This window comes from Cervus canadensis, chromosome 1 (genome assembly GCF_019320065.1).
Source record: "Cervus canadensis isolate Bull #8, Minnesota chromosome 1, ASM1932006v1, whole genome shotgun sequence".
Classification (NCBI taxonomy): Eukaryota; Metazoa; Chordata; class Mammalia; order Artiodactyla; family Cervidae; genus Cervus; species Cervus canadensis.
In genome coordinates, this window is record NC_057386.1 from 59687028 (window position 1) to 59700905 (window position 13878).

At 41.3% G+C, this 13878-nt stretch overlaps 2 protein-coding genes across 2 annotated transcripts; both read left to right on the forward strand.

Annotated features, from left to right (window-relative positions):
• Positions 1–267: 267 nt before the first annotated feature.
• LOC122451180 (olfactory receptor 4C6-like) lies at positions 268–10992 on the forward strand (the record flags this gene model as incomplete). The annotated part of the gene is made up of 2 exons (XM_043483783.1): positions 268–277; positions 10082–10992. Coding segments are annotated over 2 exons (921 nt in total), but the record flags the coding sequence as incomplete, so codon positions are not given.
• Positions 4034–9773, forward strand: LOC122451171 (endogenous retrovirus group K member 21 Env polyprotein-like). Its single transcript, XM_043483774.1, has 2 exons — positions 4034–4155; positions 7805–9773. Exon 2 carries the CDS (start codon positions 7806–7808, stop codon positions 9630–9632), a length of 1827 nt encoding a protein of 608 aa, XP_043339709.1. The 5' UTR covers positions 4034–4155; position 7805; the 3' UTR covers positions 9633–9773.
• Positions 10993–13878: the final 2886 nt, after the last annotated feature.

The window sequence follows — 13878 nt, forward strand, 5'->3', positions numbered from 1 at the left end:
ACAGACTGGTTGTAAATTGGGAGTGTAATATGTCAAGGCTATATATTTTCACTCTGCTTATTTGACATATGCAGAGTACATCATGCAAAATGATGGGTTGGATGAAGCACAAGCTGGAATCAAGATTGCTGGGAGATATATCAATAAACTGAGATATGCAGATAACACCTCCCTTAAGGCAGAAGGTGAAAAAGAACTAAAGAGCCTCTCGATGAAAGTGAAAGAAGAGAGTGAAAAAGTTGGCTTAAAGCTCAACATTCAGAAAACCAAGATCATGGCATCTGATCCCATCACTTCATGGCAAATAGATGGGGAAACAGTGGAAACTGACAGATTTAATTTTGGCGGGCTCCAAAATCACTGCAAATGATGATTGCAGCCATGAAATTAAAAGACTCTTGCTCCTTGGAAGAAAAGTTAGGACCAACCTAGACAGCATATTAAAAAGCAGAGACTTTGCTTTACCAACATAGGTCTATCTAGTCAAAGCTATGATTTTTTCAGTAGTCATGTATGGATGTGAGAGTTGGACTGTAAAGAAAGCTTAGCACCAAAGAATTGATGCTTTTGAACTGTGGTGTTGGAGAAGACTCTTGATAGTTATTTGAACAGCAAGGAGATCCAATGAGTTCATCCTAAAGGAAATCAGTCCTTAATATTCATTGGAAGGACTGATGTTGAAGCTGAAACTCCAATACTTTGGCCACCTGATGGGAAGAACTGACTCATTTGAAAAGACCCTGATGTTGGGAAAGATTGAGGGCAGGAGGAGAAGGGGATGACAGAGGATGAGATGGTTGGATGGCATCGCTAACTCAATGGACATGAGTTTGAGTAAACTCCAGGAGTTGGTTATGGAAAGGGAGGCCTGGGGTGCTGTAATCCATGGGGTCACAAAGAGTCAGACACGACTGAACAACTGAACTGAACTGAACTGAAACCTTATTCACTGCATTAGAAAATCAGGATAATGCTAGGTCCTACATCATATGGTTTTGTGGGAACTAAAAATGAAAACCATAAAGATTTTAGCACAGTACTCTCAAATAATAACTCCTTAACACTTAATGACTTGAACTGCTGTTGCATTGTTTTATTTTTACAGAATTTATAGGTTGTGTAGTCAGTAAGTGACCTGACTGCAGTGAAGAATTAGGTTGTTCATTCTTGACCCCATGGATTTTCCCACTGTACAAAACACAATCAAATGTGTTCTTACAGTTAGCTATGGGCTTTATGGCAGTGAGAGGGAACTGTAGAAAAGGATGAGGTTGACTACTTTGGTTGGGGGTCTTGAATTTCAAAATAGGAAGCTGAGATGTGAACTAGTAGTCAATACATATTAAAATAGAAGGGCATGGTTATCTTAGTATAGTGTATTTTGTTTTAAAATATTTGAAGCCATAAGATAGTTCAGAGGAAATATCATTTAGAAGTGTAAACATTTAATGTAGATAAGAGCTGAGCTGCTGTGTTTGAAGGAAACAGAGTCTCCATGCTGGCTCCTTCGAACCCCAGTTTTCTAATAACCTGCCATAGTCACCTAATTCTCTAGATGTGAAAAACTGAGGCCCAGAATGGTAAACAATGTAACAACATAACCTATGAGTGAAAGGGACAACCTGGAATAAAACCCAGTTTTCCTGATTTCCAAGAATATGTCCTTTCTTCTTCATTTGTGCTATTAAAATTTTTTTAAGTTCTTAGACTGGAGATGAGAGTGATTGAAGCTAATCTATATTGTATATTTGCAAAGAGTGTCCTGAAAGTTGTTTAATTTTGTTTAGTAAGAGGGGTAATCCTAAGAGTGAGTCTTAGGTGTTTACAGGAGTCTCAAGACTGTGTAGTTTGCATCCCCATTTAAAACAATCATCTCTAACAGAGGTCCATCAAGACAGCCTCTGCTTAAGTATTCTTCACAAAGAGACTTTGGCTAATGAAGCACTTATCTTACCATCTCATCATCCAACTGTGGAAACAATTGCATTTAGTCAATGGAGGCCACTATTCACTTACTTAGTGGCAGAAGGCAAAGACTAAGAATTTGTGTTTTAAAATGAGATGACATGGATTTGTAATTTCTGCTCTTTTTAACTGAGATGCTCAATGTGTCTAAACCTCTGTTTCCTCATCCTCAAGATGAGATCTGTGACAGTACCCTGTCCCAAGTGATATGAAAATAAATGTAATAATGCAAATAGCAGACAAAACACCTTGCTGTCACATAGTGAGTGTAAAATAGATTAGTTGCTTTGTTAATATTTTTATTATTCTTTAGAATCTTTGGCTTTATCTGTGTGCACCCCTTCACAGGAAAAAAATGGAAGAAAGGATTTATGTTGACTTAGGCTTGTCTGCTGGGATGAGGCTGGCCAAGTTGAAGCTGGGTCTTCCTGAAGCAAAGAAAGAGATTAAGCTTTTGTTTTCTTTAATCAGCATTTTTGGAAAGTAATTATAATCTTGGGAGGTTAGTTAGAGGTTATAAATCATGTGTCCAGGATTATATTTATAATAAAAACATGCTCTTCATTGTAGTCTCATCATTGAATTAATCATTGAATTTTATTGTAGAATTATTGAATAAGATAAGCACAGGAAGCATAAATTTGCCTCTCTGTGTTGTCATAATATAGAAATTATTGAATTTTCATTATATCTTTCATACTGAGCACTCAACATTATAGTAAAAGTAGCAATATAGGTTGTTTTTGTTGGTATTGATTTTGATGCAGGAAAACCTGGACTTGAACTTGGCTTCAATGTTTATTATCTTTGGGAACTTGCTGTCATTTTTTCACTCATTTTTGCCTCAGTATCTTATCTCTAAAATGAAGAAAATGCTTCATGGGATAGTCTAGTGCCTGATACACAAGAGAGATTTATTGAATAGTTAGAGTATGCAATAATAATCCAATTTGATAGGAAGAAATGCAGATGAAAAGAGTATAGTTCTTAATAAGTGGAATACGACTTGGGATATGACCTACCTGCTTTGCAGGGCTCTTCAACTAAAACATTCCAGTAATAAGTAAGAATATGAAGCAAATGAGCTGAAATAAAATGTTCTGAGGTTACTAGGTATGTCCAGTGATACTTTAAGGTCAGCTTCCTAGGTTGGGGTTCCTAAAAGGCAGCAGCTGAGAGGACTTGTGTGTAGGTAGTTCATTTTGGAAAAGAAAATGAAGGCAGTTAATGGGGTGAAACAGAGTGAAACAGAGGAGGAGCAAATCTGAATCTTAGATTGTGCTAGGCTAGTTACCATTTATCCACTGGCTCCTATCGACTGGTGATCTAGGATTTCCTAAAGGTATGTTAATTCCCATATTGCCACATGGTTGATGTCCCAGGGTGATGAAGCAGGGTCTTCTAAGTATCTCAAGCAGCAAGTGTCAGAAAAGCAAGAGATACACTGGTGAGAGGTGTTGTATGGGGAATGATCAAGGTGTTATCAGGATACAATTGTTTGCAGCAAGTTGCTGTAGTGATGGCTGAAGGAAAAGGCAAGTCAAGAGGATGTGAGAGAGAGTTCAAAAAATAAAAATCCCAAATTCGTAATAATTACTAATTTAGAATAATATTCCTTTGTAAATTTTCCAGCTCAGAGAGATAAGCTTACATCAGCCCATAGTAAATGGGGAATCCCAACAATGTGACGTGCGGGGAGCGGCTTGAAAGAGCTGACTCTGGGAGCTGCCTTGATTGATTGTCGAGGGTCTGTTCGCAGACATAGCTCTCTGTCCCGCCACCCCTCTGAAATTTACTATCCAAGTTAACTCCTAACAGACCATTAGTGAGCCTTGAATGCACACAAGGTGCAGATAGATGGCTTTGCACGACTGCCCTTAAGATAAGTAGGATGCCTTTGGCGCCAGGAGAGAGCTCTGGTGATTGTTATCTTAAAGATGATGTACATGGGGAAGAATTTTCTTTGGGATGCCTCTCTTCTTGGTTTAGTATATATGTAACCCTGAGAAATAAAGAATCATCGTTGACTGCAGCGATCCTCTCGACCCCATCTGTTCTGTCTCCTTTTTTCTTAGCCTAAAGGAACGCGTCGTGTTGCTCGCTGAAATCTTCCGGCTGGCCCGGCAAGTGGCGCCCAACGTGGGGCTCGACGAAAGTTCCTTGCGGCCGCTGCCCGTTGAAACTATTAAGGTAAGTAAGAGTGTGTGTACTTGTATATTGAGGGGCAGGAAGGAATATTGTCGAGAGTATAAACCATGGGACAAGATAATAGTCGTCAGTTGTTTGTGCATATGTTACAGATAATGTTGAAGGATCGGGGAATGCAGGTTACTAAAACAAAATTGCAGACTTTTCTTAGTTTTGTTGAGGAAGTATGTCCCTGGTTTCCACAGGAAGGGACTATGAGTTTAGAGATATGGAAAAAGATAGGGAAACAGATTCAAACATATTATACTCTCCACGGACCTAATAAGGTTCCTGTGGAAACATTTTCATTATGGTCTTTAATAAGAGACTGCCTTGATTTTGAACATGAGGAAGGGAGTAAATTAAAACACATGCTCCCACCCGAAGAACCAATTTATGCTACTCCTAAAGTTTATGCTACTCCTAAAGGGAAAGGACCCACAAACTTTGAATTAGAATCTGCAAAACCTTTGAAGGAAAATGAGGGAACGCTGACTCCAGAGGATGAGGAAAGTTTAGAGGAGCAGGCAGCTGCTTATCATAAGGATGATCATTGGGAATTACTTGTAACTGACAATTCGAATGAGCAGGCAGCAGCTGCCCCTCCGACAAAGGGTCTGGAGGCACTCATGCAGAAATTATTAATAACAATAAAGGAAGAAATAAAAAGGGAAGGTAGGGATGAAGGCGCTGGTGCAATCTCTACTGCGCCTCCTGCTTATGCACTCTCAACTATTGCTGGATTAGATCCTCCACCTATTTCCAAACCTGAAAATTTGTTGAATATAACTCGTGAATCACACAGTTTGTCCCCCTTGCAAAAGGCTATGCAACAGGCCCAAAGAGCTGGAGAAACTGTTCAGGGATTCTCCGCTACTTTCCCGGTATTCGAGCATGAAAACCAAAGGTATTATGAAGCTTTACCTTTCAAACAACTAAAGGAATTAAAAATTGCCTGTGGTCAATATGGACCTACGGCTCCTTTTACCCAGACCATGATAGAGAGTCTAGGAGGTCAAAATTTGCCACCTAGTGATTGGAAACAAATTGCAAGAGCTTGCTTATCAGGAGGGGACTATTTATTATGGAAATCAGAATTTACAGAACAATGTGGCCATATAGCTGAACTAAACCAGCGACAAGGGATCAATACTACATATGAAATGTTGGTAGGGGAAGGGGCCTACCAGAATACCAATGCTCAATTGAACTATTTGCCTGGAGCATATGCTCAAATTTCTAATGCTGCTCGGCAGGCTTGGAAAAAGCTCCCTTGCTCTAGTAATAAGACTGAGGATCTTTCAAAAATTCGTCAGGGGCCTGATGAACCATATCAAGATTTTGTGGCTCGTCTTCTTGAAACAGTAGGTAAGATTATAGCTGATGAGCAGGCTGGAATAGTGCTTACTAAACAATTAGCCTATGAAAATGCAAATTCTGCCTGTCAGGCTGCACTTAGACCGTACAGAAAAAAGGGAGGTCTATCAGATTACATTCGTATATGTGCTGATATCGGACCTTCCTATATGCAGGGTATTACCCTGGCTGCAGCTTTACAAGGTAAAAGTATAAAAGAAGTATTATATCAACAGCAAATGAAAAATAAACGAGGATTACCTAGTAGGGGAAATGCTGGCTGTTTTGTTTGTGGCCAGCCTGGACATCGTGCTGCCTTTTGCCCCCAACAAGCCAATTCAGGGAATATAAAAACTCCTAATTTATGCCCTAGGTGTGAAAAAGGAAGACATTGGGCAAAAGATTGTAAATCTAAAATTGATGTCCAGGGCAACCCACTTCCCTCGCAGTCGGGAAACTGGGTGAGGGGCCAGCCCCTGGCCCCGAAACAATGTTATGGGGCAATGCAGGGAAATCAGATGGTAGAAGGCGAGTTACAGACTTGTTCAGAGCCACCTCAGGGAGCGCAGGCTTGGACCTCTGTTCCTCCTCCTACACAGTACTGACTCCCGAAATGGGAATGCAGGCTCTGCCCACTGGGGTATACGGCCCTTTGCCTGATGGAACCATCGGACTTTTGCTCGGACGTAGCAGCTCCACCATAAAAGGACTGCTCATAGCTCCTGGAGTAATTGATGCTGATTATACAGGAGAAATCAAAATTATGGCCCATTCCCCACAATGCATTACCACCATAGCTAGTGGACAGCGTATAGCTCAATTGATATTGGTCCCTGCAGTGCAAACAGGAAAAGCATTGGCTTCCAGGAGAGGGGAAGGTGCCTTTGGATCCTCTGACGCCTACTGGGTCCAGGCAATAACTAATAATCGTCCTGAGTTCACGTTAAGAATAAATGGAAAGTTGTTTACAGGCATTCTGGACACAGGAGCTGATGTTTCTGTTATTGCTGAGAGACACTGGCCCCGAGAATGGCCTAAACAGATAGCTATATCAACATTGCAAGGAATTGGTCAAACTAATAACCCTGAACAAAGTACAGAGCTGTTACATTGGACTGACCATGAGGGTCATGAAGGAGACATTAGACCTTATGTCCTCCCAAACCTCCCTGTAAATTTGTGGAGACGAGATGTTATGACTCATATGGGAGTATATTTATACAGCCCCAGTGATCAGGTTAGCAATCAGCTTTTAGATCAAGGGCTTCTTCCCACCTCGGGACTTGGAAGAAATAATCAGGGAACTGTTGTGCCTGTTCAGACAAAAAGGTTACCAAAAAGAAGTGGACTTGGGTATTTTTAGAAGGGACCTCTGATCCTCCTGTAATTCACGCAGATCCTATTACTTGGAAGTCTGAGGAGCCTGTGTGGGTTGATCAGTGGCCCCTTTCCAAAGAGAAAATTGACGCTGCCCAACAACTGGTGCAGGAACAGTTAGAATTGGGACATATTGAACAGTCTAATTCACCTTGGAATTCGCCCATTTTTGTTATTAAGAAAAAATCTGGGAAATGGAGGCTTTTGCAGGATCTGTGAAAGGTTAATGAAACTATGGAAGTCATGGGAGCATTACAACCAGGATTGCCTTCTCCCATGGCTATTCCGAGGGATGCCCACATAATAATTCTAGATTTAAAAGACTGCTTTTATACTATTCCTCTAGCACCTCAAGACTGCCCTCGATTTGCTTTTAGTGTTCCATCTGTTAATTTTTCCCAACCAATGCGCAGGTATCATTGGAAAGTTTTGCCACAGGGTATGGCCAATAGCCCCACCTTGTGCCAGAAGTTTGTTGCAGCAGCATTGCTTACGGAGTTTTTCTGCTATGGGCCTACCTAAATGCATCAAAACAGACAATGGCCCTGGATATGTTGGCCGCAATTTTCAAACCTTTTGTGCCCAGCTGCGCATCGTACACAAGACTGGAATCCCATATAACCCACAGGGCCAAAGAATTGTTGAGCGGGCACATCAAACCCTTCAGCACCAACTGAAAAAATTAAAAAGGGGGAGTTTGTATGCTATTACACCTAACAATCTTCTTAGTCATGCTTTGTTTGTTTTAAATTTTCTGAGCCTCAATAAAAATGGAAAATCAGCAGCTCAACGTTTTTGGCACTATGATAATAAAAAGGCAAGGCCATTAGTCAGGTGGAAAGACCCGCTAGAAGGCAGATGGCATGGGCCGGATCCAGTTCTAATATGGGGGAGAGGTCATGTTTGTGTTTTCCCGCAGAATGCCGAAGCGCCGCGCTGGCTCCCGGAAAGGTTGGTACGCACGGCAGAGGAGAGCACTGGAGGAGCGAATGAGACAGCTCACAATCCAGGAGACGGTCCCGCTGCCGACAGCTCAGCAGATACAGGCACTGTTACAGATGGCGTGTGAGAATGCTTCCAACCCTTCCCCTGCCTCTCCTACTAGTATATTAATTTCATTATTACTCCTTTTAAACCAGATAAGTTCCATGGAAGCCAGTATCTTCTGGGCGTATGTTCCTGATCCCCCTCTTTTACAGCCTGTTGGATGGGAAATGAGTTCTGTTCCTGTGTATGTGAATGACACAATACTTTTGGGGGGGTTTTCTGATAAGCATATTTTTCCACAGAATGCCAGTATTTCTTATACGGGATCCTCTTCACAATTACCAATGTGCTTTTTCCGAAATCATAATGTTTCAGGATGTCTTACTGTTACAGATGCAGAATACTTTGGTTATGATTATGACCATGACCGCCGTAATTGGATAGTGGATATTCCTAGCATTACGAAATCCACAGGATATGCACGACGAGTCAATGGAACCGGACCTAAAGACATTCCATTTTGTGGCCTGGGGGTAAAAGGACGATATATAGCTGTGCCATGGAAACTTTGTAGAGATGAGATTGCTACTGTATATTCTATTACTAATGACACACATTCCCTTTGGGACTGGTCGCCAGACTCCAACAGGAACCCCGGAAAGGAAGGCGGCAGACAACTTGCAGCTAGAATTTGGAATCTTGGCGGCACCCTTGTTTATCAAACTGAGGTCTGGAAGTTGCTGGCCGCTTTTGAAACAAGCGGATCCTTCATGCAGACTGGAGAAAAGGTTAAAGGTGGACTTTTTTGGAATGCAACTTGGAGATATCCTCGGGCTTGTGTACCTTATCCATTTATGATTATTGCTGGTTCTGTAAATCTTACTAAGAATAATAGTCAATATTATATTCATTGTTTTAATTGTACCCTAACCAATTGCATTCGAGGAATAAGAAATAATTCTGGAGTCTTGATAGTTAAACAACCACCTTTTGTTATGTTGCCTGTAAATCTTACTGAGCCTTGGTATGAAGAGTCAGGGCTTGAGCTGTGGAATAAGGTGCGTACAGCCCTTGCTAGGCCACGAAGGGGGATAGGATTAATAATTCTAGGAGTAGTAACGCTTATAACTTTAATTGCTTCTGCTGTTACTGCTTCTGTATCTTTAGCTCAATCTGTGCATACTGCTGGCATTGTAGACGATTTGGCAAAAAACACTTCAAAGGCTTTAGGGATTCAAGAAGATATAGATAGAAAATTAGAGGATAGACTAAATGCGCTTTATGATGCAGTAAGATTTTTGGGAGAAGAAGTGCAAGGGTTAAAGCTAAGAACAAAAATTAGATGTCATGCTAACTATCGTTGGATTTGTGTTACACCAAAAATTTATAATGATACTGAAACTCCTTGGGACAGAGTGAAATCACATTTAGATGGTATTTGGCATAATGAAAACATTTCCTTAGATCTATTACAACTTCATCAGGAAATTCTTGATATAGAAAATGCTCCTCGGGCTAGTATGGATTTGGCAGAAAATGCTGAAGAGTTTGTTAACAGTTTGTTTTCCAATTTTCCTTCGATAACCTCACTTTGGCATCTTTTTTCAGGGGTCGTGGCCATGCTTCTGGTATTAGCGCTTTTTGTGTGCATTACTCCTTGTATCATAAAGAAATTTGTCAAAGAGCTGTGGGACATCAAGGCTGTCCTACACAGTAATTATTTACGCCAAAAGAATCAGGCGTGCCATTTGATTAAATAAAAGAGGGGGAGCTGCGGGGAGCGGCTTGAAAGAGCTGACTCTGGGAGCTGCCTTGATTGATTGTCGAGGGTCTGTTCGCAGACATAGCTCTCTGTCCCGCCACCCCTCTGAAATTTACTATCCAAGTTAACTCCTAACAGACCATTAGTGAGCCTTGAATGCACACAAGGTGCAGATAGATGGCTTTGCACGACTGCCCTTAAGATAAGTAGGATGCCTTTGGCGCCAGGAGAGAGCTCTGGTGATTGTTATCTTAAAGATGATGTACATGGAGAAGAATTTTTTTTGGGATGCCTCTCTTCTTGGTTTAGTATATATGTAACCCTGAGAAATAAAGAATCATCGTTGACTGCAGCGATCCTCTCGACCCCATCTGTTCTGTCTCCTTTTTTCTTAGCCTAAAGGAACGCGTCGTGTTGCTCGCTGAAATCTTCCGGCTGGCCCGGCAGTGACGGAATTCATTCTTTTGGGCATTGCAAAGAATCCAGAGCTATGGAAAATACTCTCTGCCGTGTTTCTAATCATGTATGTGTCCACCATTTTGGGAAACCTCCTCATTGTGGTAACTGTGGTCACAAGTCAGAGTCTGAGATCACCCATGTATTTTTTCCTTACATCCTTCTCCTTCATGGATATCACCTACTCTTCCATCATTGCCCCCAAGATGATTGTGGACTCCCTCTCTGAGAGCACTGCCATCTCCCTCAAAGCCTGCATGACCCAGCTCTTCATTGACCACTTCTTTGGTGGAGTGGGCATCATCCTCCTTATTGTGATGGCCCATGACCACTATGTGGCCATCTGTAAGCCCCTGTACTACATGACCATCATGAGGCCTCGTGCATGCTGCCTACTACTGGGAAGGTCATGGGTGGGGGCATTTACCCATGTAACAGTGAAGCTTCTCTTCATGTATCAAATTCCCTTCTGTGATCCTAATGTCATTGATCATTTTATGTGTGATTTGTTTCCGTTGCTGAAACTGGCCTCCATGGACACCCGCACCCTGGGCCTCTTAGTCATCCTCAACAGCGGGGTGATGTGTGTCACCATCTTCTTCCTCCTTGTCACCTCCTATGTGGTCATCCTCTGCTCCCTGATGTCCTGCAGCTCCGAAGAGTGGAGTAAAGCCCTCTCCACCTGTGGCTCCCACCTCAGGGTGGTCTTCATGTTCTTTGTGCCTTGTATTTTCTCATACATGAGGCCTGTAGTCACCTACCCCATAGACAAGGCGATGGCTGTATCCTTTACCATCGTTGCACCCATGTTAAATCCCCTGATCTACACCTTGAGGAATGTGGAGGTGAAAAACGCCATGAGGAAACTGTGGATGAAACAAGGGGCCTTGTGTGGTCATTAGCTTACATGCTAAGAGCCGTTCTTTCTTACAAGGACAATGTGCTTTTACCTTCCCATTAATTCTGATCTATTGAGGATACAGTAGTTACTGGCGTCATTTAATCATGCAAATCCGGCTAAGATTCTATAATCCTGTTACTCCCCACCTCTCCAGTGCACGCGGTGCTCCATTCCTTTTCTAACAAGGCTCTGCCCACTTTCTCTTTCTCGCTCTACATTTTTCTCCTGCCTTTTGAATAATTCAAGCCTTTTCTAGTTTATGACTTTTGCTTTTCTTACACTGCTTACTCCTGAAATTCTCTTTCCCAGAGTTCTTCTTCTCTGGCTCTATTTTTTTTTTTTTCTTCCTTCAGATGAACTGTCATCTCCTTAGACATTTTCCCTGATAACTTTCTTCTAGGTTACTCTTTAACTCTTCATCTGATTATATCCTTAGTATCAATGTCTGAAACTAAACTTTAGCAATTATTTCTTGGCTTTTGTTTTCTCTTTTCCCTCCAACAAAGTTATAATCCCTGTAAGGTCAGAAGTTGTGTTTATTGCTTCATGCTGTCCTTAATAAATACTGTTGAATGAATGTAAGCCTAAAAGTAACTTGTTTTTTTCTTAATACAAATTAATACCAAAAAGGGGCATATATATACACACACACACACACACACACACACATATATATATATAAAAGAAATATAGGAGTTAGAATTATCTGATTTCATGTTTCCAAGTGTCTTTTCCAGAGACATTTGGAAAAAAGTACAATCTCAGATTAGTACTTTACTTAGTAGTTTACTATTTAATAAGGAATCAATTTCCCTGGTACCTCAAACGGTAAAGTGTCTGCCTACAATGCAGGAGACCTGGGTTCAACCCCTGGGTCAGGAAGATCGCCTGGAGAAAGAAATGGCAACCCACTCCCGTATTCTTGCCTGGAAAACCCCATGGATGGAGGAGCCTGGTAGGCTACAGTCCATGGGGTCGCAGATATTCAGACATGACTGAGTGACTTCACTTCACTTCACAGCACTCCCAAAATTCCCTGCTGCTGTTATTTGTCCTTTAAAGAGGCAGAATAAGAATCACTCACACTGGGAGTCAACATACTTCAGAATCTAGTGTCTGTAGCTATGCCCTATATGAGAAAAAATGTAACTCTATAGAGACCTAAATTTTTCTTTAACTGTGGGAAAATTTTTCTTGCTGTTACATCATAGAGTTGGATTTGAAAAACCAAATGACATTTCTTTTCCTCTAGATTTTGCTTTGCCTGTCACTAGAGAGATACTGATCCCTTTTAAACTGCCTCCCTCATCTAGCATATGGGATATCTAAACTTGTATGCAGGTCAGGAAGCAACAGTTAAAACTGGACATGGAACAACAGACTGGTTCCAAATAGGAAAAGGAGTACGTCAAGGCTGTATACTGTCACCCTGCTTATTTAACTTATATGCAGAGTACATCATGAGAAACACTGGGATAGAGGAAGCACAAGCTGGAATCAGGATTACCAGAAGAAATATCAATAACCTCAGATATGCAGATGACACCACCTTTAAGGCAGAAAGTGAGGAAGAACTAAAGAGCCTCTTGATGAAAGTGAAAGAGGAGAGTGAAAAAGTTGGCTTAAAGCTCAACATTCAGAAAAATAAGATCATGACATCTGTCCCATCAGTTCATGGGAAATAGATGGGGAAAGAGTGGAAACAGTGGCTGACTTTATATTTTGGGGCTCCAAAATCACTGAAGATGGTGACTGCAGCCATGAAATTAAAAGACACTTACTCCTTGGAAGGAAAGTTATGACCACCCTAGACAGCATATTACAAGCAGAGACATTATTTTGTCAGCAAAGGTCCATCTAATCAAGGCTACGGTTTTCTAGTAGTCATGTATGGATGTGAGAGGTGGAGTATAAAGAAAGCTGAACACTGAAGAATTGATGCTTTTGAGGTGTGGTGTTGGAGAAGACTCTTGAGAGTCCCTTGGACTGCAGAGATCCAACCAGTCCATCCTAAAGGAAATCAGTCCTGGGTGTTCATTTGAAGGACTGATGTTGAAGCTGAAACTCCAAAACTTTGGCCGCCTGATGGGAAGAACTGACTCATTTGAAAAGACCCTGATGCTGGAAAGATTGAGGGCAGGAGGAGAAGGGGATGATACAAAATGAGATGTTTGGATGGTATCACCGACTCAATGGACATGAGTTTGGGTGAACTCCAGGAGTTGGTGGTGGACAGGGAGGCCTGGCATGCTGCTGTTCATGGGTTTGCAAAGAGTCAGACATGATTCAGTGACCGAACTGAACTGAAGATAATCAGTTGACAAGAGGGAATGTGATACAAGGTGAGATGTGAAAATTACACAGGTTCCTTCTGATGCAAGGTGAGATGTGAAAATTAAACAGATTTCTTCTGATCAAGAAATCTGTTATTTTTTGACTTTTAAGTTCAGAAAAAATTATCGGCATCAGAATAATTTTGATTAGAAGAATAATTAAAATTAAAATTCTTCATGTGACTATGGATAACTCAGCAATTTGGCATCAAACATCTTTGCTCATAGGCTTCCCAGATGGTACTAAAAAACAGACCTGGTAAAGAACAGGCCTGCCAATGCAGAAGACATAAGAGATGCCTGGAAAATCCCATGAATAGAGGAGGCTGCTGGGCTCCACAGGGTAGTAAAGAGTAGGACATGACTGAAGCAACTTGGTACACATGCACACATCTTTGCACAGGGCATCCATTTGATTTTTGGAATATCATAACAGAGCATAATGTTTACTGGTTGCCTACAATATCTTAAAATTGAACATCTGGATTCATCTAATTATTTTTCTTGTCTCATGTCAAAGAAGAAGAAAAAGCTGCTGACAGTTTGTAAATGTT